Below are 25,267 nucleotides of genomic sequence, written 5' to 3'. Positions count from 1 at the left end.
TTATTATTAACCTATTTATAGACATCTCCCTCAGCCACTCAGATAACTAGGTCTCAGGGAAAGGGCCACTTTTACTCAAAGGGAACATTCATCTGTAATCACATGAACCCCTAAGGATCTCATTTTACCTCGTGTAGGGTGCAGAGAGTAGTGAGAAGAGGCAACAACAGAGACAAATAGGAGTCAGTGAGGGTTCAGCCCCTGGACCCCACCGTTGGATCCACCCAATAATCAGGCAGCACCCAAGATCCCTGACTCTGAGTCTGCGGATTAACACCCATGGGAAGATTCCACCATCTAGGTGTGGAATGAAGCCATACTGCTCCCATTGCAGCCACCAAGGTACCTAGCCCTAAAAGTCAGGCTGTGCCATGCGTCGTCCACTGGAGTTGATATCCTTAAATGCCCTGCAGGAGTCCAGACAATCCTGGTTCCCATCAGCTGGCTCCCACCTACAGACTTTTTACATGCTGCCAAAGTGGTGAGAGGCCCAAGGGCCATGGACAATCAGACCCGTGGAAACGTAAACAAACCTATTGCTGGTCCATCCCAGAGGATCCCGTCTCATGTCATGGAGAGCTCATACAAGGCTGAGCCACATGAGAGACAAGCATTGGCATAGCCAATAGATCTCCCTTTTGGGACCTTATAAGTATTTAGTAATGCAGCACAATATCCTTGGTGCAATAACATCAACTGTTGCATGGCTAAAAACTTATAAGGTCCCAAAGGCAAGACCTATTGGCTATGCCAATGCTTGTTTTTAGAAACCTGGCATGCAGTTTTAAATGTAAGCTGGTAAGAAAGGTGCCAACCCGAGAGGCAAGGTCTAGAGAGAAATAAGATAGGAAGAGAGGTTGAATTATAATAAGATAGCACAAATAGAAAGGTGAAGCACAGAATGACAGGTCAGGTAAACAAAGTAGCGAGGCAGAGATGCAGGTAGAGCCAGTGGGATGAAAAATGGAAAGATATGAGAAGTAGAGAGAAAAGAGGTGCAGATGAGGTAGAGAGATGAGGCTAATACAGAGGAAGGGCGAGGGAGTAGAGAATGGTGAAATAGGGAGAGAGAGACAGAGGTAAGACAGATGTATTAAACGAGCGAGACATTGGAAGCAGAGAGAGTGAACGGAAACAGTGAAGGAGATAGAAAGAGAGATGAAAGCAAAGGGAGTGATAGATGGAGTGGAAGAGGTAGAGAAAGCATTGTAGAGAAAAAGAAGGAGGGTGAGCGAGTGAGGGAAAAATAGAAAAGACAGAGAAAGGGAGGAAGCTCACCAAAAGGGTGAGAGAGTCGGTTAGAGGAAGGTAGAGAGGGAAGACAAGCAGGAGGGCGAGAGGGAAAGAGAATGGGGGGCAAGAACAGGAGAGGCAGAAAGATGGAGTACAGTGAAGGAGTGTGGGAGACAGGGGCACAAGGTTGGAGGAATGAGAACAGAGAGCCGGGAGAGATAAAGATGGGGGAGGGGTGCGGAGGCTGACCGGGAGGAAGAAAGGGGTGGGGGCGCTGGAGGGGCAGAGAGACGGAAGAAAGAAACACAGTATCCATCTTGCGCGCGCGGCTGCTGAGAGGTGTAGTCTGACTGCAGACAGTGGTCGCTGGTGGAACGTAGCATCATGGTAAGGGAGATACCAATGTCACATAGAAATGGTAGAGGCAGTAGTAATGTGTAGTATTACACTGGCTGAAGTCCTTGTGACCTTTGCATTTTAGGCAGTAAGGAGTTGGCTTACTTCAAGGCTGGCCCTGAGAAGTTGCTTGACCTCAAGGCACTTCAGGCTGTTGGAAGCAGCCCGGAATACCAGGTTGTACAAAACAGTCTGACACGGAGAAGTCGTGATTGGGAGAAGCAGATTGAGGACAAATCAAGCTAAGAACGAAGGCCTCCTTGACTGTGAGGAAAAAGACAATCAATGGACCATTTGGCTGTGAGAAGTCGAGTGACCTTAAGGAGAGTGCGTCTGTAATAAGCAGCCCTGAATCAAAACGTGTGAGAAACAGTTTGACAGAAAGAACCCCCCTCTATAAGAAACAGATTGAAAACTAATCTGATTGTGAACGGCAGACTGACACCAGAACACCTCTTACTGGTGGGAGTAATGCTGACGCCACAGCACCCCCTAGAGGGGAGAAGCAATCTAACTTCAAAGCTAGCTGTGAGAAGCAGGTTGACACCAAAACAGGTTGTGTGAAACAGGCTGTCAGCAAAGTTAGCTGTGAGGACGAGGCTGAGGCTAAGACTGGCTTCCAGGGGCAGAGGGGCTCCGTGTATATCTGCAAGAATTAAGCTGGCAACAGCGTACCCTCGACAGCGAGTAGCAAACCAATGTAAAATACTGCCTGGTTGTGAGAAGGACCCTGACACAAGGTACCTCCTGGTTATGGGAAGCAGTTTTACATCAGAGCTGGCTGCGAAAAGAATGTCTGTGTCCAGGCTAGCTGTGAGAAGAAGGACTGGCCGTGCGGCAGTAAAAGTAACACCGTGCGGCCTTGAAAGCGAAAGTGATCACGATGACGCGCTCTGTGCAAAGCACGCGAGGGATGCGCGCGCAACAGAGGCGGAGCATGGCGAGCGCGCTTGTGCACGTGACCGCAAGCTGGTGGCCGCTTTGGTAGCACTTTGAAAAGCGCTTACTAAATGTCTCACCAGCGCTCGCCAGAGCAGCGCATGCGCTGGCTCAGGCGAGACCTAAAAATCACCCTGTCCTAAACCTGCTCTGTTGGTTCTTCTCACCCTCATGCTAAGCCCGGTCTCAGCCAACCTCCCCCTAGCAAGCGCTGCCATTCAGTTAACAGACTAGGCCTGCAACAAACCCTCCCGCAAAAATACCATATCTTCCATGTCACACCCACGTTCATCATACCACACTTGTATTCAACTTTGAAGACAAGTACTCCTGACATGTTACAGTATTTCGAAATGTGGCTGCAGTATTATTGGATCACAACATTATTGAAGCCGAGTGTTACTGTACACTGTTGAATTACTTTTACAGATTTGTCACTTACCACGACCACACAGTAAAAAAAACCAATAAAACGGATTAATATTTTATTGAGCATTTATTCAGCAAAATTAATTTCCTTTAAGCAAAAAAAAACACTTTACCTGGCAGAAATAGTAGCATTGTAGAGTGTAAGGAGTACAGATACCTATTTTGCATTGCAATTGCCTCTATATAGTGTTTACATAGCCTTCGTTATATACATTTAACAAAGCATGCTAAAGGTTGATGATACAAAGGAAATGTGGATCGACAATCAAATAAGGCAGCATAAAAACCTGAAAATATCATTATTATTATCACTTTCATAACCTAGATCAGTGGTTCTTAACCTGTGGTCCGGGGACCGATGGGGGTTTGCCAAGCCTGCTCAGGAGCCCGCGACTGCTTAGATAATCAAATATATTAACAGATTAATAAAGTGTATAGAAAGAAAGAAGCTAAATTTAAAGCTGAAAATAAAAAAAAAGTTCTGTAAATGTGAAGGAATTTGAAATTGGAGGATAAAAATTAGGTTCGTATCCTAAGATTGATTCGTGAAAGCAGTGCAAGTGCATCACACAGAAAATAGTACGGATGATGAGTGACCTCATTTGAGTGAAGATGAGTTCCACACTTCCCATTAATTTCTTAAAAATGTATTAGTTAGTGAATTAAATAAAACATTTAATAATTTGTGTATTTCTTTCATAAATGCTAGTTTTTGTATTTTTGTGTGTATTGTTTGTGGTTCAAACCATGGGAAATGCTTAGGCCTGGGCCCCTCCAGTAATGACTCTGTGGGAGTCCCTGGATTCTAATAATGATTTAGTGAGAGGCCCCGGATTCCAGTAATGATTAACTGGGGGGTCGACAGAAGTCAATAGGTTAAGAACCACTGACCTAGACATTAAGTCAAGAATCTGCCATTTTAAAAAGATGTTCACGTGACTTTCAGGAAGTATGAATAGCTTTGAAGGTAGGCGGGTACAGTAGCTTCATCACGACTGAAAAAAACGCAACTAGCGTAGCTTGAATAGGTCGCAGTCTCTAACTGTGCACCGCTTACTGGTCGTACCTCTTCTTTCGCGAAGATCTACAGAAATAACATAAGACAAATGTTATGATTTAACTCATTCCTTTACCACATCTGTTCTGCGTCACAAGTTTAGCATTTTATAGACGAGGCCACACGCCAAGTTTATCAATTTGCGTTAAATGTCTCAAATCATACCTTTACAGTCAAATACATTTTCTCAGGAGGGATTATTCACACTGTTGTGTTATTTTTAACTGAACTGGGTCTTGCCTTGGTATGTTCTTCGTATTCATGACGTCACTATCAATCACACCCTTTCAAATTCCACCCTTCTTTAAGGCGAACCCACTTGAGAATAACGCCACTCCTGTGCCCAGACATGAAGACAAGGATTTCTAGCCCCTGTCCAGCCATTTTCATGGAAGGGGCAAATGCAAGATTTGTGATGGTGGAGTGTTTGACATCAGTAGAACAGTACCGCTGAGGGCCCACATTTTGAAGAGGAAGGGGGTGGTGGTGTTTTACTACCCTCCGCATCTCCCCCTCCTCAACAATCAACTTGATGTAAGATTTTGGCACAAAACATACAGATTCAGGCCCCATGTTGCAGGACCTGTGTGCATGACCATTCCTCAGAAAAGCTTCACCTCAAAGAGTTAAACCTCTTATTTTACTAATAAAACGGAACCATGTTTAGGTCTCGCCTGAGACAGCGCATGCACAGTCACTTGTAAGTCTATTGTTTTGAAAACAAATCTAAAAAGAGCTTTGAAACATCCATTACTTACTGGTTTGATTCTTTTTCACTGTCATTTCCTTTGTCTTCATTTGTCAGTGCAACTGGTTAGGTCGAGCCTGGGCAGCGTATGCGCTGCTCTGCGAGGCATGCTGTATTGGAGTATGGACTTGAAGCCCTGCCCACTCTCCGCCCATATTTGTCATTGGCTTGTGTCATTGTCCTTTCTAAATGTTGGCTTCTGATATATTAGGCTTGTTAGTCCCTTCTTAGTACCGCCTTGTCTTAATTTTTAACCTCCCATGAGAACTGGCCCTTTTACTTTGGTTGTTGCACAGTACGTCTTAATTAGTCTGTAAGCACTATTTTCTTTAATGTGTTTCTCCTGCTGCAATCACTACATGCTTTCCTGCAACATTCAGGCATTCAGTGGGCCGTGTGCGCTTTCACTGAGCGCTTTTAAAAAAAAAAAGCATTTGTTTGTCAACTTGACAAACAAATGCTTTTTTTGGTAAAAGAGCCCCATACCACACTTTAACTTTAATAGCGGCCAGACCTTTCTTTAGACACGGCTATTCTAAAGAAAGGGGCGTGGCCTCTATTAACAGGAAAGCACAGCATGGGGGCTGTAAACAACAAGCATTTGCAATGCAAAAGGTCTCACATTTAGAAACTTTGACCTATTGGTATTGTAAATGACAATGCCTTATTTTATTATTGCCGGGTTTTCTAAACACATACATAAAAGGCATTGTCATTTACAATGCCAATATCTAAAAATCTCGCAATTGTGAGACCTATTGTATTGCAAATGCTTGTTTTCTTTTTCCAGTCACTCCAGACTGCTTTTGAAGGATTTAGGTTTTAAATCTTTGGATTTGACACACACAACACACTTGTTTAATCTAACAATCCATCTTAGATCGGTAAAAAATAAATAAAACAAGCATTGACAAAGCCAATAATTCTTACCTATATGAGATCTATTGGCTTTGTCAATGTTTTTTTCAGCCATATTGCACAGCAGCACAGCCACTTTGTAACATGGCTGAAAGTAAAGAACATAAAACTGCTATAAGGGTGTCAATTCTGGACGCGCCATAGTGCTTTCATTTTCTTTACTTACAGCCATGTTGCATAGCGGTCACGCTGCTCTGCAACATGGCTAAAAACATTGACAAAGCCAGTAGAGCTTGCAAAGGCAAGACCTATTGGCTTTGCCAACGCTTGTTTAGTAAACATTGTTGTGCCAACAGAAAAGTCGGTCAGATGCAAGCCATTCAAAATGCTTTTGGAACAGGTAGATACTTTCCAAGAGAAGGACAGCTGATTCATTCACTGCAGTCCTAGGATCAATCAATTTCATATTTAGGAGTATAGAATTTGCAATCACCCATCCAAGCTTCACATTTCTGGCTACCTCCAGCATATAAGGCTAACCCTGTGGATGAAAATTCACGCTGAATAAATGAGCGTTTTTCTTGGCTCCCCAAAAAAGAGCACAGCGAGGATCCACCATCATGATGCAACTGTTCTGACGTGGTAAGATCTGCTGCAGCTTGGTTATATCTTCACCCATCTTCAAGCAGCAAACAAAAGAATGAATGAAATGTACTTGTAAACACCAGACAAAAAAAGAGAGCCGCCTGACAGCAAATTGCATCTGCTGGACCCTTAAAAAAGACATCAAAAATTAAGTCATTAAATTGTGGTGCAGAGTAGGGGTGGGCGAAATTTGCAAAATCCACTTTCGCAAATTATCGCGAAAATGTTAAAAATTATCGCAAACACCCAGAAATATCGCGAAGATGCGGAAGTTTTTTTCCCGCATGTTTGCCAGATTTTCTGCATGGTTGCGGCTCGCCAACTTACCCATGTGGTTGCTCGCGGGCGCGTCCATCTTGTTTTCAGTTGTCTCGCGGTGCATGATCGCGAGAAGAAAGACGTGATCGCGCGACGCATGACGTCACTGCGGGCGCGAACTCTCGCGAGACAGCACAAATGGCTAAAAACAATACAACATCTCATGGAGAACGCGACCGGATCAAGAAAACTTGTCGGCGAAAGCAGGGATTCAGGCAAGGCGATCGCGCGCTCGCAAGAATGTATTATTTTACAGCGCGAGCAAGAAACAAATTATCGCCAAGCTGCGGAATGTGGAAATTTTGACATTTTCGTGCTTTCCGCGGAACGCGAAAATGTCAAATTATCGCAATTTCCGCGAACGGAACAAAATTTTAGCCCAGGCCTAGTGCAGAGGGCAGGGAAGCAACGGAGGAGCAGGTAGGATGATCTGGTTAAATGTCAATGCCAGCACAGAGGGTGTGGAGCAGCAGGAAGCAGCAGGGAGCAGGGGGTCGAGGGAGCAGTGGAGGAGTTTGGAGGGTGACAAGGTTAAAAACAATTTTAAAAAGCTGCAAAGCTGGACTGTGTGCATTGGGAGAAGCAATGGACGAGTTAAGGGAAGGAGTAAGCAGCACGGAGAGTGGAGTGGTGAGGGGGTACTGGTGGGGGAAGCAGCGCACATTGAAGAGAACAAGAGGATGTTACAAAAAGTTATGCTCCAGGACATTGACAAGCGTAAGAAGAGGAGGTAAAGCTATTGAATAAGAAATATGCAGATACAAGTTACATGACAGCAAACCAATGGTAAGCAGTGGGCTGACCCAGAGCCCACAGCATTTGTTTGTGCTGTCCTACAACAGGTGACACCTAGCAGTAGCTGGAATGCCATAGAAGATCTTGGTAGCATATACTAGATGCTCATTTTGAACCTTAACAATAATGGACATTGCCATTTATAACATATTCATCCTCACAAGAACAGTATATATTTCTTTAAGGTTAGTGCTTCTAGGCAGAAGGTGGTCCACCACTCCTTCCAAGACTAACCTGTTTTTTTTTATTACTTTCATGTATTATTCTGGTCCCAGCACTTTCCAACACATATCTCCCGTTCACGAAGCAAGCAGTTTGTGGGTCATATCCTGGCCAGAAGGCCAACTTTACTATAGACCACCCTCCCATGCCCAACATTGGGAACAAAAACTGCTGTTCTGGTGTAGATAAGACACCTGCAGGTGTGTTACATAAAGTGCCCCGGGGTGCAACGGGTGTTTGTGCCTGCTTTGCGTGCCCCGGGGCACTTTGGTAATACAGAAGGGGCCATAGACGCTTGTGCAGCCCCTTCTGTAATACCAATGGTGCTAGTGCACATAAAGCGCCAGTGCTATCGGCAGGGGGCGTTCCCTCATTTGCATGGGAGGGCATCCCTTTGCCTCTGTGCCCATGCCGTATTACCGATGCGGGTGCAGAGCCAAAGAAGCCCTCAGGAGTTGCACTGACAGTTCACCACCTAAAAGGTGGGGCACTGTCAGTGCGCCTCCTGAGAGCAGCCCTCTGAAGGGGTAAAGGTGGTCCCATGGACCCCCAGACATCCCCTTGCATGTGGGTGCAGCCACTGACTGCACCCGCCTGCAAGGGGATCTCTAATCCCCTTTAAAAGGGCAGGTGGGTTGCTGCCATCACAGTGAAACATGGAGTGGTTGTAAAGCAGACATTCCGTATTTCACGTGAATGCGCAGCCCCCAGGGCAGCACGAGGTAGCGGCTGCCGTGGGGGCAGCACAAGCCCCAAAGTGCGGCGCACTTTCCTTCATTGCGCCGGGCGCACCTTCTGAAAGGTGCGCCCGGCGCAGTGAAGTAGAGTGTGCTGCATGTGTAATGCGGCTCCTGGATTAGGAAATCTGAACTCCTACTTTCCGCCAAACGGTGCGCAAGTAACCGGCATGCATGACGTGTCTTCCAGATTTTATTGTGAAAAGGAAAGTAATGGAACAGAGTACTGCTCCACTGAATATATGTGTGCCAGTAACAAACCGTAAAAAGATGAGCTGCTGGCCTATTGATTTGTATCATTGAACAGATTAAAGTTGGAATTCATAGTTTAAATGTTAATTGCTAACTATTTTGTCAGTTGAAGAACGTTGTGAATTAGTTAAGTGAAAAACAAACTCAAAAGTCATCAGGTAGCATGGTAGGTGGAGAGACACTTGATACAGCCTTTTGATGTGGAAAGAATCACCTTGTGGAGCATAAATCACTTTGCCACTTTGAGCCTTTGCTCCTCTTGCGTTTATGGTGGAATTCCATCATCACTCGAGTGTAGGCAGACCATCTTGGATCCGTCTGTCATGCATAGCGAATTTAGGCGATTGTAGGAGCGTTTTTACTAATTAGAAAATGATGCCTAATTTAGATGTGCTTTAGTTAGCCTGACTAGGCCTCAAGCATCGTACATTGACATTCATATACATAAGAAGAAGAAAATGTTCACTTTTCAATTTCAGAACATCAGCAAAATAGAAGCATATGCCAGGGTCTCTGTATTAATAATGTGTAAATATGTGCGTTCCTTACAAGGAAGTTATCAGGATGTCCCTGCCTTTGTAACTTTCAAGATCCTTACCTCAAACCCTTTATGTGAGCCATTTCTTAGTTGAAATGTCTATTGTAGTTCGAAGTATATCAATGACATATAATTTCCTTAATTTCCTATGCACACCTTATTCGGTAATATGTAGAAAAGAAAGTGTTTATGGATGCCTCTTTTTGACTGTATCATAAGTTTTGGAATGGTTTACTAGACTGCTACATTCATAGTTCAACCCCTTCATAGTTCATCATTGAATGTGGATGGCTTTTCTAAACCCTATAAAAGATTACATTTTTGGAATATGTAATAGACTTGCTTTGCTCTTTAAACAGACTCTGTCTTAGACTGTTTGTTTACTTTATATTATGGTCTGGCTATTGGTTTGATTCAGAGACTGACCATATGTTAGTCTCTGCAGGTTATGACTGTGCCTATTTTGATCGAGCTAATTCATAATTTATTAACCAATCACTTTTTGCCTGCTGTAATGATTTTAATTTTGAATAAACCTATAAGGGTTGACTTGAAATTCTGTCTCACATAAGCCATTTGATTTGGCTTTGTAGTCAGTCTTATGAAGTCTCACACAGTCTTATCAAGACTTGGATAGACCTAATTTAATGTCTCGATCCTCGTAAATATTTAATAAGAGCATTAACACTAGAATGTCTCTGTTGTGTGAAGCAGCTGCTTGCCAAAAATCATGGATGTCCTTATATCGAAATAACAGTGGGAGTGAACTCACCTCTCCTTTGTCTATTAATTTAACATCACAGGAAGTAGTATCATGTGACCTTTGATCCCTTGTGTCATCACAGTCAGGGACCACGTGTGACATTTTATTCTGGTAACATAACAGGAAGCTGCCTCTGCTATCCCCTACCCTTCTTCAATTTAGGAAAAAACTGATGACCCTTTTTCAATTTAAGAAACACCTATAAAAATGTAAATTTGATTCTTGTATAGCGCACTACTCACCCACAAGGGTCTCAAGGCACTTGTACGAATACCGCTGTGGAACCCATCCTGGCTTTCCCTGTGAGGCGTCCACTCCTGGGAACCCCCAAGGTGGAGGCCAGGCATCCTTAGTGTTGTGGGGATTAAGCAAGCTTTTGCCCAGAGTTGGACTCCATGATTGGAATAGGCACGAGGAGAGAATTATCAGGTCCTTGGAATATTTGAGCCCAAGACCCACCAAGGCGGGGAATTGAACCCTGGTCCCGGGCTAAACCTCTGCATCAGCGTCTGCCGCTCTAATCATTGAGCTACACTTCTCCATAGACACGCTTCTTTAAAAAACATTACAACACAGAAAGTAAATAGTCCACCTTCCCTTCAAGGTCCCAGCTCCCACCACTTAGATTCACCCTCTATCTTCAACTCTATACAGCGCTTCACTGCCTTTCGGCTAGGTTCACATTTCACAAATATCCCACACAAATATATACGCAATACATTTATACATACATACATACATTCCTTTGAAAAAGCCTATAGTGTAGTTTCAACGCTGAGATGTGGGTAGGTATATGTATAAGATTTGCTTTATGAACATTCACTTACTCTGGATGTGACTCTGATAAGTAAAATAATATATAATGTGAAAATAAATTATTTTAGTATGGGAAGTAAGAAAAGGCCTATCCAAGACTTTTAAAATATTGTGCAAAGTAAGACAGAACTTTGTTTAAAAAAACATGGTGCATGACTAATCGGTACATTTAAAGCCGCATGTCAATGTCACCCTTGCTGGTTTCAATTGTATTTTCGGTATATCTCATAAAACATTCATTTTACTATATTCACATGAGTAAAATGGAGATGTAAGAAATTCCTCTTATTGCATGCTCACCCCCAAGTTTTGGACTGATGTTGGTGATTTTTCAACTCTGTAGTTGCACTTAGGCCTGCTATATAGACCTCAGTTGCCATTGCTCTGACCCTTACGAGATATATATCTGATTGGCACACCTACAATTGGTTTAAGCCAACATACTTATAAGTCTATAGTATACAGTATGGGGTACCTAGGGCCTGTAAGATAGAGACTCTCTCGTGGACTGCAGCACTTATTGTGCCACCATGAGTGTGACAAAGCAAAGTATGACTCCCAGCCTGTCACTGCTGGCTGGCAAAGCAGTTTTAAACTGCTATCTCGACTTTGCCATATACAGTAAGGCAAAGCCCAAACCTTCCTTTTTAATACATATAAATCACCCATAAGGCAGGCATAACAAGTCCTAAGGCTTGGTGCAGTATAATAAAAAGAAGTACGTGTCTTTACATGGCCTGACAATGAAAACCCCACATTGTCATTTTTACTGTAGAAAGGCTAGTAGTCCCATTGGCGAGTACAGGGTTTATACGCGGACAAGTCAGCAGTGCCAGTGTCTGAAAGGGACTACTAAATATGATACTTTAAGGTATCAAAAGAATCATTGCATTAAACTCCAGTGGATGCTCAGGTAGAATTTAGTGTAAACTTTGCGCAAGTGACAAATTTAGTAAGTAGCCACTTTGTTGTCCCACGTTTTCCAGTGAACGTTTAAGGCTGTGACCATGAGACAGCCTTCTTCCCTCCTAGGGTGGAGCTGTGAATGACTCTCAGGAAGGAACATAAAGAACCTGTAGTTGCAAGAGATGTGACCCTTCCCTAGCAGGGTGGCCAAACTGAGTGTGAGCCCAAAAGGCAAGCTTTAAAGTGGAAGCCGTCTTTGAAGGGCAAATGGTGGACACACAAAAGAGGAACTGCTCTTTTGTTCTTGCAGACTGGTTGGCATCAAGAACAGACGAGGAAACGTGGACAAACTGTTTTTTCCATGGGACTGTAGCCCCCAGGTACCCACACAACTAGCTTGGCTAAGGAGGTTTACACACCAAGAAGAGGAATCTGACATGATGGGAGTGGTCAGAATTGTGCATACTGGGCTAGCTAGCTGCCCTACTTTACAGGATGTTGTCACTAGGCGGGAGGGTCTATCAGCTAGTAGTCGTCGTATCTCTTAAAGGCACAAACTGGGCATAAAAATGGCACCCCTGGCTCCCAGACTGAGATTGTGTCTGTACTGAGGAGTGGACTGAAGAAGGAGTGCCCTGCATTTCCATAGACCCAGGAAAGAGAGGCTTCACCAAGACTGGACTGCACCTTCTCCTTGGGCTAGTAAGGAAAGGACTGTGCCTGTGGTGCCCTGCTCAAGGAAAAGCCATCCCTGAGCCTCAGACAGAAGAAGTAACTTCAAGAAACAGTTGGATGACTTCCTGTTACAGCTAAAGGGCCACAAAAGTTGAAGAAGCCTGCCTTTGTAAGTTGGTAGCCAAAAACACCTGACTGCCATTGAGTACCAATGTCCAGCCAGGGAGACCGAGTCCCAACCCTTAAAAGTTGCACCTGAGTCTGCTGGACCTCGGAGAGTCATTAGAGTGCAGTCTGGTCACCCAGCAAGGAATATCGCCCGTTAGGGGCAATCATTTGTTTTGCTGTACCTGTGGAACAGTAGGCGAGTGGCAACTGACTTTTAACTGAACTTCAACCGGACTTCAGGGGACAGCAAACCCTGTGACCCAAGTCGCCCCACTCCATTTGTGGTCCAAGGTGTAGCCCCAGGAAGTCCCCCATCACTGAATATTCAGCCTCAGCATCAGAGAGTACCTCAGGGTTCTTCTCTGAGTCCAACCTTATTCAATATATATTTATATGCTTCTCCTGGCTAAGATCATTGGACCGCATGAGTTCTCAGCACCAGCTGCCTCAAACTCAACTCTGACACAACCGAAGTCCTCATCCTTGCAACCAACCTCCTCCACCTGAGACAACTCCTGGTGGCCTGTACTCTATGCCAGCACCACCCAAAAACTTTAAAGTAAATTTCAAAGAATCCAGAACACCGCCGCAAGACTTATCCTGGACATCTCTGCCGCAGCCACATGCTGATCACCTGAGAATCCTCCACTTAACAAAAGAATCATCTTCCAGCTACCCATGCACGCTTTCAAGGCTCTCCACAACACCAGACCTGCATAACTAAACCACCGCCTCTCCTTCAACACTCTCACCAGACACCTCCACTCCACCAACCTGGCCCTGGCCACTATCCCACGTATCCGCAAGACCACGGCCGGAGGAAGCTCTCTCTCCTACATCACCGCAAAGACCTGGAATTCTCTTCCTCTGCATCTCAGGCAATCACCCTCACTTCCCAAAATCCAAGAAGTACTTTAAGACCTGGCTCTTTGACTGAACTGGCTCTTAGACTAAACTGCAGAACACACGCCCAGCGCCTTGAGACCCTAACGGGTGATTACCCCTGCTCTATAAGAACCCTGATTGATTGGGTTCTCAGCATAACGCTCAGCTGATATCACACTCTCCCATGATGCAACATCCACAGCTATTTCTCTAAGGTCAAGCCTGGAGGAGGTCGCTGGGTTGATGGACCAAAATTGTCTAAGGTTGAATGAAGGGAAGACAGAGGTTTTGATGTTGGGGAAACAACCTAACATCTGGTCAACCTCTTGGTGGTATGAAACTCTTGGACCTCTACCTAGCCCTAAGTCGAAGGCCCTAGTCTTTACTTTCCATATTGGCAACTATTATATGGGCATGGCTGCGGTAACTGAGGGAGGAGGGAGTTACAGCACCTTTCCATGAACAGAATTAGTATACCCTGTGACTGTACACTGGAGCCTATGTAACCTGCTGACATCTCCCATGTCCTATCTCTCCAACCCATTAGTTCTGTCTCTGTGCGACTGAGGCTGCACCACTCACTGCCAGTGCCTCTGCTTTCTTCATGTGGCCATCTGATGCCAGGACCCAATTCCAGGCTAAAAATAATTCACCAACTCACCCCATTAGTGAATCCACTGTGCCACTCGCCAGATCAGTTCTAAACTCGAGGACAGTGCTCATCTGCAGGCATGGCCTCAGTACTAGGAAGCCACCAGGTTCCAGAAAAACAGGAAGCACAGGAATTAAATTAGGGGAACTGCAGTGCAGACAGGCACATTACTGAGCGTGCACCACCAAAGCACCACCAAAGGGGAGTTACTAAACAGCTCGTCTCATCATGGCCATGCATGTCTGAGCAGGGAAGACACTAACTGAAAAGTGACTGCGCTGTGCCTCCCTACTGCGCACGATGTGCCTGAACTGAGCATGAGACTCAAGCACTCTTGCACTGCAACATCAAGGCCTTGTCATTGGCAGGTCTTGTGGACAAGCCACGGGACATTTTCAGGTTGAAAGAACTTGCAGGAAGACTCCCGATCCCCAAACATAAATGTTGGTGGGGCTCATTGCCAACCAGTGGCATTACACTTGCCTGTAGGAGGATGCCCATGGGTGCCTTGAAAGCCTGTGCCTGCATCCCAAACGGTGCTAACTAACTCTTTGGCATTTCTTACAGCCATACAGCCAGTGTGTCTCCCGATAACTTTGCCCCTACGTCCGCATCTGTAGTACTGAAAGTATGCTGGACCAAGTTTACATGCAAATGAAAAAATGCCTTTGGAATTGTGGAGACGCAAAATGTGCATCTGTGGGATCCAAATACAGAAGGGCTGCACTAACATCTGTGGCTCCTTCTGTAATACCAAAGTGCCACAGTGTGTTTTCTGTATCTGGCTTCAGTTGCCCATGTGGTTCAAACTGTGTTTGAAGGCAAAGTATAATGGACAGGAGGACGCACAGTGGAAGAGAAGTGAGGGAGGGCGCAAAACAGAGAGAAAGAGATCAGATGTCTAAGAAGAGAGTCCTTGAGCCAATAAGCCAATTTCAAGCAGGCGTTAAAAGGAGAAATGCCTTTATTTCTACTAACGTTTACACTTTGTATGCGTAATGAAGTGTACAGCACATATCCAAAGTGGGAAATGGTTTGAAGTTTATCTCGGCATACTATTTTGTACTGGAAGGATACCCTTCCAGTACAAAACCTATGCTAGACTCACACACAGACCCTTGTACTATGGTGCAAAGGTGTATGCATGGCACTAGGCAGCGTAATTGTGCACCAGCGCTAGGGAGAGAGCAGGATAGTGCCTTATCAGGTGAGATTGCACCCGTTCTGTGGTCCCCTTTTCTGATGCAACCCCACTGGCCCTGATTAGCTCGATGCCGGACCTCAGCTCCACCCTCCACTCAGGCGACATGTGAGAGGCCAAGCTGGGAACCAGCCCCATTGGTCAGCTCCCCACAGTTTTGCAAAAGGGTCACCCTCTCATCTCATGCAGTCACAGTCATCAGCCTGTGCTGTTTTAAAAAAAAGTGGGGGGAGCAACACAAGGGAGGAGCGGGAGAGGAGGGTGGGAGCACCAACAGCTGGAGGGGGGAAAGCTACATGAAGGAGGTGCAGGGGAGGAGCGCAGGAGCCCCATACGGAACAGAAAAACGGAGAAGGGATGGGTGGGAGAGGAAAATAGAAATAGTACCACTATAACTGCGCGAGCAGCAGACTGGCACTCTAAGTTCAATCTGTGCTTGGTCCATGCTCCACAGAAAGGATCAAAATGTCTGCTTGGCCTGCACTGGCAATTTAGAGTCAGCAAAAAGAGTTATAGGAAATGGTAAGCAATGGGCTGCGTTCAATCCGCTTATTGTAAACAATATGTCTCTCAAGCAAGAGCACATGCAGCGCATGTGCTGTTGCAGGCATGACCTACAAACATTTATTTGAAATTCATTTTCATAGCATGTGCCCCCACATTGTACTGTGAATGTTTGCACAAAGAAATCCAGGATTCACCAAGGATAGGTGAATGCTACCAATAAGTAAATGCAGACTAACCTTGTCTTCATAAGGTTGTTCAGCATCCTCTTCACTTTTTTAGATTCTGAATTCAGACATCGCTTCTTCCCAAACGCTTTCATGGTCGCACTACAAAAATTAATAATAGAGTTCAGAGAACATTGACTGCAGTCATTGACTTTACCTTCACACTAAAGGTCCTTTATTGTGATTAGTGGGGATCTGATTTGTTATAGAAAATAAATTGCATTCATGCTGTGATTGGTGGGGGTATTGGATGGTAAGAAGTAAAGCTTGGAAGGAAAGTGCTGAAACATTAACACCAGACATACTCAGATGGCATGGGAGAATAATTTTGTGCATTGATCTTCCATTTCAGTCGTTCATTAAATTAAAACAAAGAGTAGGTCCCATTGGAAAATCAGGTGTTTGAATTTTGTACACTTTTAACCACAAAATTCAGTCTCTATCACTCCACAACATTTGAAAAAAAACTTGTAAGTACAAACAATCATTGGCAATGAGCTGTTTCTGGCTGCGGGATGAAATAGATATATTTTTTGTTTTAAGTAATAGTTTATTTGAGGTCAAAACAAATTCCATCGTCGACGTTCTTTAATAACATTTTTTAGGAAGTGGATGATTAACTAGGCAACAGAGCAATGGATGAGCTCCTTACAAAGTTAGGCAAGCTAATAATGTATGGAACTGCCTTTCCCAAATAGCGGTTCCGACCCACTGGTGGGTCCCACTGGTGGTTCCCAATCCGAATTTTTGTGGGTCGCCAAGGTCCAGGAAATACATAGAGATGTCTTTAAATTCTGTATTCATCGTGTCACATTTGCTACACTTTAAAGACAAAGGTCAAATGTCACAGTTGTCTTGTGCTGCTTATTTTTTAACAGAGGATTAGTGTTTGCGAACTCCTCACACTTTCCAGTCAAAGAAGGAATAGTAAAAATGAATGATGTGACAGGCCTGCTGGGGTACATGAAGTTTGAAAGGAAAGACTGTAGGATGTAATCTTTGTCTAAGGCTCAACAAAGTTTAAACACCTGTGAATGAGCTGTACAAATTCAGCAGTCAGGAAAGCAAAAATAAACCACATCTTTTTTGTAATTCTGACAAAGATTTTAATGGGATCAGAACAAATCAAGACAATTTACTTAGGTATTCACAAATAATAAGTATTCACTGAAACCCGACTTCCACACATTATGATTTGTGTGTAATAGAACTTTACCTATAAAACTGTGTGTCTGTGTAAATGTACTGCCAATCAATTTCAATAGAAAAGGTGCTGTCTGCAAATATTGTGCTAGCACGTGATGTTTAGTTACATTCGAAAAACCACCCGGCTCATGTCCATTAAAGCTGGGCGTGTCACGAAAGGCTTTCGTATTAAAAAGCGGTTGTGGTTCTTAAATGTTTTAGAAGCACTGGTCTAGAAGCAAAAACAGGGTTCAGTGCGGAAAATTCGACTAGTCCCTGCCAGCTCTGGCTCAACCACCAAGGGCCCAGCCGAATCCTTTCTCAAATGGTCTCCTGATACTTCCCCACAGATACTCTCACATGCATTATCTCCCTTTGAAGATCAGGGGGAGGTCTTCCATGACCCTTTAGAATGATCTTCAGAACTTTAGTTCAAGAGAAGAGGATGCAGATTATCAGTCCTTACTCAGGCCGACAGAGTTTCTTCATCTTGTCTTCTGCAAATTTCCAGTAATGTTCTGATTGCCAATTGATAGGGGGTCCCAGTTATAAGGAAACACAGACGTTGATGGTGAAAATTCCTGAAATTTACAATGTCCCTAAACAGTGCCCTTGCTCACCTCTTACCCCTTCCTCTGTCTAATAGCCAAATTGTCCCAGAACGCATTATTGCGATGGTACGTTTTTCCGCAATTTATTTCAGGACAGCTCTTTCAAATGTAAGGACCTCTGGGGGTACCATGCTGGAATTCGGGGTAAAGGTGGAAGGCTTACGTAGGCCAGTATCAACTGGTAGAGATTCTGGTTGGTTCCCACTCCAATGTGCACAAAATCAGAAGGAGTTACATCGCTACCTTGGCACTTACGGCAATAATTAAGTGCCAGCCACAGTACACGAAAAACTAGTAGGTAGGCCTCGGCACATTTCTGCAGCCGTGAATGGCATCCGCAACTGAATTTGAATGAGTATGGTTGTGCAAATGGCCTTGATTACCTACTGAAGCACCTTTTCCTATTTTGATTCCAACCTTGGCGACCCTTTGACCCCTATATGTACATGCCAGTGACATGTCGTTGCCAAGAGCTTACCAAGCCCATTCTTTCGACTTCTCCTCATGTTGATGGATGTGTGCAACCCCAGCTCCTGGCAGGACAGCATTCATCTTTAAACTTGAGCTTTGCCACCTAATCTTTTTACCAAGCGAGATGAGAATGAATGCTTATGCACCCTTACCTCACCTTACTTAGGCACTTTCTTGATCATTAGTCTCATTAACCACCTGTAAGCCTGCTACAAAAGTGCACTATCTGACAGGTTCCTTTTGTTTGCTATAACTCTCCATTGGTTGGTTCCTTTTTTATCTCTTCCCTTAGGTCTTCTGTCCCGGTATACTCCTACCAGGGGTTACTCCACTGTGCCTCATCAGACATGAATTCGAGAACCAGACTAGCGGAAGTGCACCACTCACTGTTTTTACTTCATATTCGGTCCTGATGAAGTGCCACCAGACCCGTTAGGGGCTAAGCAGGCACAAAACATGTTGACCCACGAAACCACTTCAGCCCTGTAGGAACATTACACCCTTGTAGGGTCTCTCTCTTAGGCTAGAGCTACCACAGGAATGAAACACTTGACAGTAGGACAGCTCTAGACTGATTTTATCTCACTAGCCCATTGCACTACCCAGCCCTCACACCCGCACACACCCTAAGGCTTCTTCAAAAGATCTCCGCCAAACAGCCCCGTTTACAGGTGCCCGTCGGGCATTGCAGCGCTGGCCCGACGAGGAGCATGGCCCAATGATGAAGCATGACAACTTTTGGGGTATGGGAGGGCATCACGAAGAAAGACCTTCCTTTCTCTTCCCCTTTCACTAGGAACTGCACACCCTTATGAGACACAAAAATATCATCGTCACTCATCAGAGCCTCCTCTTCAATTCTTGAGTTCTGGAAGAACCTGAAGACTCGGCTCTTTAATTAATCACTCTATCTGTTCTAACGGAAGCTAGAATGACACCTGCTCAGTGCCAGGATACCATCCCCAGTGATAAGGCTCCCTACAAATATGTTTAACATAACATATCATACAAAAAGATTGTGGACCAAAATATAAAAGGTAAAAATAGGTGTTTATAGGTGCATAAACTCGTTTTTAAATATATCATATCTACTATAATTTACTTTAATATAGTTCTACTAAATATCGATTTTCAGTTATATTTATTACATTCATTTTAGGTGTCAATATTAATAACATATAATTGTTTTAAAATTTCTAACTATGGTTTGTAATTTCGAATGTGTTTTATTTTAAAAATTAGTTAGCAATTTACATTTTAGTTGTGGGTTATTGGGTTTGTTTGGGGATCGGGTGGGATGTGAAGTAAACATTTTAATGTTAATTTAATTACATTTCAATTGAAATTTACATATTTAAATCAGTAATTAAGTGAATTTGTTATTGAATAATTGCTAGTTTAAATGTTTACATGTATACTGTGATTTTTAATGAATATTTTCTTTTTGTACAGTTTGATTACTAATTTATAATTTAGTAGAGGGCTCTTCGGTTTGTAGGGAAACAGGGCGGGAGGATACTAAACTTAATTTTTTTTACAAATTGATGTATGTTCATTAAATATTCTATTGGTAATTAAATATGAAATTATAAACTTGATTATTTATGTAGATTACGTGATGCATTTGAATTTGAATCCAAACTTTGATAAAATGCATTTTATGTTTTATAGTGGTTTTCATTGTATTCGTTTTATTTAATAGTATTTTAATGTTAATATAATTTTATTTAAAATGTATTTTATTTTTTGGGGGGTGGTGACTTTTCTTGAATAGTAGAGAGGGAAGTGTATTTTAAAATGTATTTTGTTTTTTATTTGTTAAAATAATTTTGTGATAACATTTTTTACCCTTAATTTTAATTATGTACATAGTATATATAATTTATTTTGAATATGTTTTACTTTTATGTTATTAGATATACATTTAATTTTTTTAAATAAATAAGGCATTTGGACGGTATATGTAACCTAAGTTCAACACTTTTCATGTTTTTGTTTATGTTGTATTGGAAATAGGAAATGTAACTCTTCCAAAGACCAACACTTTCCCTACTGTTGCTTAGATTGTAGTGGGAATAGTAAATGTAACTCCTCCTCAGTCCAACACTTTCCCTACTGTTGCTTACGTTGGAGTGGGAATAGTACATTTAATCCCTCTGAAACACAACAATTTCCTTACTGTTGATTACGCTGAAATGGGAATAGTGAATTTAACGCCTCCAAAGTCCAACACTTTCCCTGCTTTTGCTGATGTTGGAGTCAGAAAGGAGCTATAACCCCTTCAAAGTCCAACAGTGTCCCTGCATTTGTTGAGGCTAAAGCGGGAGTACTAAATCTAATCTCACCAAAGTCCAACACTTTCCCTGCTTTTGCTGATGTTGGAGTCAGAAAGGAGCTATAACCCCTTCAAAGTCCAATAGTGTCCCGGCATTTGTTGAGGCTGAAGCGGGAGTACTAAATCTAATCTCACCAAAGTCCAACACTTTCCCTGCCTTTGCTGATGTTGGAGTCAGAAAGGAGCTATAACCCCTTCTAAATCCAATAGTGTCCCGGCATTTGTTGAGGCTGAAGCGGGAGTACTAAATCTAATCTCACCAAAGTCCAACACTTTCCCTGCTTTTGCTGATGTTGGAGTCAGAAAGGAGCTATAACCCCTTCAAAGTCCAACAGTGTCCCTGCATTTGTTGAGGCTGAAGCGGGAGTACTAAATCTAATCTCACCAAAGTCCAACACTTTCCCTCCTTTTGCTGATGTTGGAGTCAGAAAGGAGCTATAACCCCTTCAAAGTCCAATAGTGTCCCTGCATTTGTTGAGGCTGAAGCGGGAGTACTACATCTAATCTCACCAAAGTCCAACTCTTTTCCTCATTTTGCTTATCTTGGAGCAGGAACACCAAATGGAAACCGGGGCACTCGTGGTGTCTGCAGGTGGGCAGGGGCACAACGAAAGTGGGATACATAGGCGCTGCAGAAGGCACGCCGGGGATCTGTAGGGCCAGGACATGGTGACACACAAAGAGCCTCCAAAGCAGCAAACTGAAGGATCCAGCACAGATTATGAAACCTGCAGAAGCTGCAGCAGGTCACAGTGGTATAAGAAAGTCCAGCACAGGCAGAGCAGAGTGGCACATAGACTTCAAAGGGGACAGGGCACACAAAGGGCTATACAGTTGCATCATCTATCAGCACACCCACAATTATACACCAAAGATCATGCACCATCACGCCCAACATCAACCATATACACAAACAACATTGTACACCAACACGCTCATCAACATGCATCTAGACAACCAATAAAGTCAACACACACACTATTATAGTCCAACACACTCACTATCATATGCTGATACTCACTATCATATGCCAATACATACACTAACACACAGACCATCATTCATCCACACAAAAACCATCATATGCCGAAACACAGCCACCAGGAGTCCACAGAATCAATAACACAAGCCGACACAATCATGCACCAATATAACTGCTATTACATGCACACACAGTCAACAGCACCAACACACAAAACAGCAATAAAATACTACAAACAATTACATTCTCTAAAAATACTAATGTTGAAAGTAAGCAAAGGTAGGCTAATATGCTAACAGTGGCTTTGCCATAAAACTAAAAAGCAATGAAACTCAGAAGGTAAGTTGCTACGTTCACATCATTAACTACCTCCGACATGAGCAGACCCACCATCAACTACCTGTTGGCACAACCAACCTCACAAGTCAACAAACCCCCAGTTAACCATTATAAGCAAACGTACCCACCTTCATACATGTCAATCCACAATCATATGCTGACACACCCACAATAGTAGGGTGTGAGAAGTTGGCCTGGTATATGATGCTCACTAGTTAAAGTGATCACCTTGTACCATGCCAAGCAACCCTTATGGTGTGGTTGTAAGTCAACCTTTTCGGACTAGCTGCCCTAGTGGTAGCGTAGGCTAAGCAGTCTTTGAGGCTAAACTCGTGAAGCGTGTTAAGCCAGCTGTTTTACCAAATGTAACCCCCTTTTATACCAATGAAAGGACACCACACAGATATATATTCAAAATATATATGTATTTATTTCTCAAAGTAACCCCTAGTCTCTTTATGAGCACAGGAGCACAAATCGTCAAACAAGATTATCACAGAATACACAGAAGTTGCACTTTATATGGATAGGCCCTGGTGGCCACTCGAACCATATACTAAAATAGTGGTATAAGTACCACGAACAGAAAAGGGAAAAGGCCTAGGGCCTCTAGAATCGCTGGGCCTACAAGGAGCTAACGTCAGTTAGTGACCAGGAGGTCCACGGGTGGCGTGTGCAGAGCAAATAGTCACACGCGTGCTCCCATAGGTTTCAATGGGTGCGTAAAAAGTACAAAGTTACTGCAAAGGAGATCTTCCGGGTTGACTAGGAACTTAAGATTTGGAACACAGGCACTAGAGATGTATTACTACACATGGGCACCGGAGTACCAGCTTTACCTCACCCACAGGAAGCGGGTGCATAGGCCTCAAAGTGCGTCGGGTTTCTTCTATCTGTTCCGTTGAGCCTGGGACAAAGATGCTGCAGGCGGTCGGTCCGGGAGAGATGCAGTGGATCCAAGAGTGGATCGGAGATGTTGAAGACCTGTAAGCAGAGGGGACAGTGTTCACAGTCACTAGCCAGTGACCAGCGTGGCACCAGGTGGGTACCAGGCGATGTCGGGTGCAAACAGGTGATGAGGGGTAGCTTGTCTCCGCAGCCACGTGGTCCCTGAAGGTCGACGACGTCCAGGAGTCGGCTCACGAGCTGTCCCACGCAGGCTCTCGCTGTCGGCGGTGTCGGCGACTTGATCGAAGCAAACAAGCCTTGGCAAAAGCAATTGTAGGAGGAATCGGAAATCAGCTGTTGGTTCTGACCAGCAAGGTCAGAGGGATTGCTCCTTTGGAGGGGAGCAAGGGCCAGTCTGGAGCAACCAGACCAGCGGTGTTTGTCGTAGATTTCGTCGCCAAGATGGCCACTAGCCAGCGGGCCAGCAACCGGTTAGGCGCGTCGAGTGGCAAAATGCAGAAGGGCCCCACGCAGATCGTGGAGATGCTGGAGGGCTCACCTTTGGTGCAGATGCTGCTCGAGGGTTGGGCTTCTCAGGACCCAAAGCACAACTTGGAGGGAGCCTCGGTTGTTGCACTGGTCAGCTTGTCGTAGTCGTTCCAAGATGGCTGGCTCCACGTGTCTCGGTGCCTCCACGGGTCTCCTCTTTTCAGGGACTGTGGATCGGGCGGTGAGAGGTCTGGAGGTCCAGGTCTTGTCAGTCTCTGGGCTCGGGCTCCGGCGGGAGGCGGCGGCAAAGCAGACGGTGATTCGCTGGATGGTGCTTGCGTTAGCAAGGTGGTCACTCCCTGACCACAGGGGAGATTTTCTTCAGTCTTCTGTGCAGCAGAATGTCGAAGTTCCCGTCTTCTTCTTAGTTTCAAGTTGATTCCAGGATGTCTGAAGTCTTAGGACACAGCTCCTACCTTTAAGCGGATTCTAGGGGCCGGACTACCTGCTAGGTCCCTCCCTATGGGTGGGACCAGGAAGGGGGGTAGATACACCCCCAATCCTTTGTCCAGCTCGCCCCAGGCCCGGGACTGGTGTGCCCCAGGACCGGTTTGGACTGGCATATGCACCGAGGCTCCTTGTGAGCCACAGGCATGTCTGGTTTCTTTCAAGCCCTACCTGACCAATACACAAAATCCTGTCTAGGGTGGTGCACGCACCTCCCCTGGCAGGAAACCCTTTGTCCACACCTCCCAAGCTGGAAGGACTCCCAGCAGCAGGAGGGCAGACTTGTGTCTGTGGTGGCAGCATCCATTTTGTGGAGCTGAGGCTATGTCTGATTTTACCCGGGTTTCAGGTACTGTACATGTCGTGTCCCTCTAGAAGGGTGGAATGCTAACCCCGTCGCCAGAATTGGCGAGGGGTTAGTATTCCAATTCGTATGACACCTTACTCGACATGTTTTGATAAAGCCAAACCAAAGATAGCATTTAACCGCGAGGTTCATAATGCACTTAAGAGTATATGGTATGACGATATCTGGAAACAGTAGAAGGAAGTTGTTCCGACCACTGCAGACAGGCTCAGCTCATGCCAGAGCACCATCTCACATGGAACCAAGCACTCTGCCTTCAGGATTGTTAAGGCCTGCCATAGGAGTGACTTATAGGTTACCAGGTGTCCCATTTAAGGTTAGGTATAGGTATACTACACCTAAGTAAGAGGTGATTACACCAACTTACCCCAGCTGAGTGATCAGCCAGTTGTGTCAGATTGTTAGGCCAAGCCTGGGGTGGCATAATACATGCTGCAGCCCTTGGCAGGCCTTGGGTACACCAATGCCCTGGGTACCTAGTGTACACTGGTACAGGGGCTGACAGGGTGATCCAACCAATTGGGTATGTACCTAGGGTACATGGAGTCCATTTTAAAGAGAGAACAGCCAGGCTGAGATCCTGAATAGCAGGATCTCAGGCCAACTAAGTCGAAAAACCAGCTAGACACTAGGCAAAAAATTTGGGGGTAACCATAGTCAGATATCCACCTTCCTACACAACCCCCCCCCAAACGAAGGGAGATAAGGCTGACCTTGACCAGGTAAGCCTATATCGCCCAAGTGGCCATATAAGGAGGAACCAGCACTGGCATGGTTACCCCCTGTCTCATGGTCCACTAGGCAATCCCTCACCCTAAGGGTATCAGAGGGTCTCCACCATAGGGAATCTCTACCTTTGGTGTGTCTTGGCAAAGTAAAAGGCTGGTGTTGAGATGGAGTACTGAAGTGAGTGTCCTCAAAGTGAGGCCTCAGCTTCCTCCAATCCCCCTCCACCATGGATGCCTTTCTTTCCTTAACTGAGTTGCACTGTGCTCTCAGGGTCAGCCTCTGGCTACCTAAAGCTGGAGGCTGGGTCCCTTTTGTGGGCTTACTGGAGGGACAGGTCAGGTCTGGGGCCCTAAGGTCCCATGTTTGCCTGTACCCAACAGAATCCCTCTGGGGGAGGTCC

General features: G+C 44.6%; 1 protein-coding gene across 1 annotated transcript in view; it reads right to left on the bottom strand.

Annotated features, from left to right (window-relative positions):
- Positions 1–3,045: 3,045 nt before the first annotated feature.
- The window catches only part of LOC146861834 (C-X-C motif chemokine 10-like), a 53,980-nt gene continuing 31,758 nt past the window's right edge, over positions 3,046–25,267 (bottom strand). Inside the window, exons 3-4 of the mRNA XM_085640982.1 lie at positions 15,977–16,066; positions 3,046–4,081 (exon numbers count right to left, since the gene is read on the bottom strand). Coding sequence (XP_085497108.1) covers positions 4,051–4,081; positions 15,977–16,066 — 121 coding nt within the window. The 3' untranslated portion in view covers positions 3,046–4,050. The remainder of the gene's footprint in view (positions 4,082–15,976; positions 16,067–25,267) is intronic.

This window comes from Triturus cristatus, chromosome 2_2, assembly GCF_964204655.1.
Source record: "Triturus cristatus chromosome 2_2, aTriCri1.1, whole genome shotgun sequence".
Taxonomy (NCBI): Eukaryota; Metazoa; Chordata; class Amphibia; order Caudata; family Salamandridae; genus Triturus; species Triturus cristatus.
The sequence above is the reverse complement of the archived record's forward strand: the minus strand, read 5'-3'. Positions and strand labels throughout refer to the sequence as shown.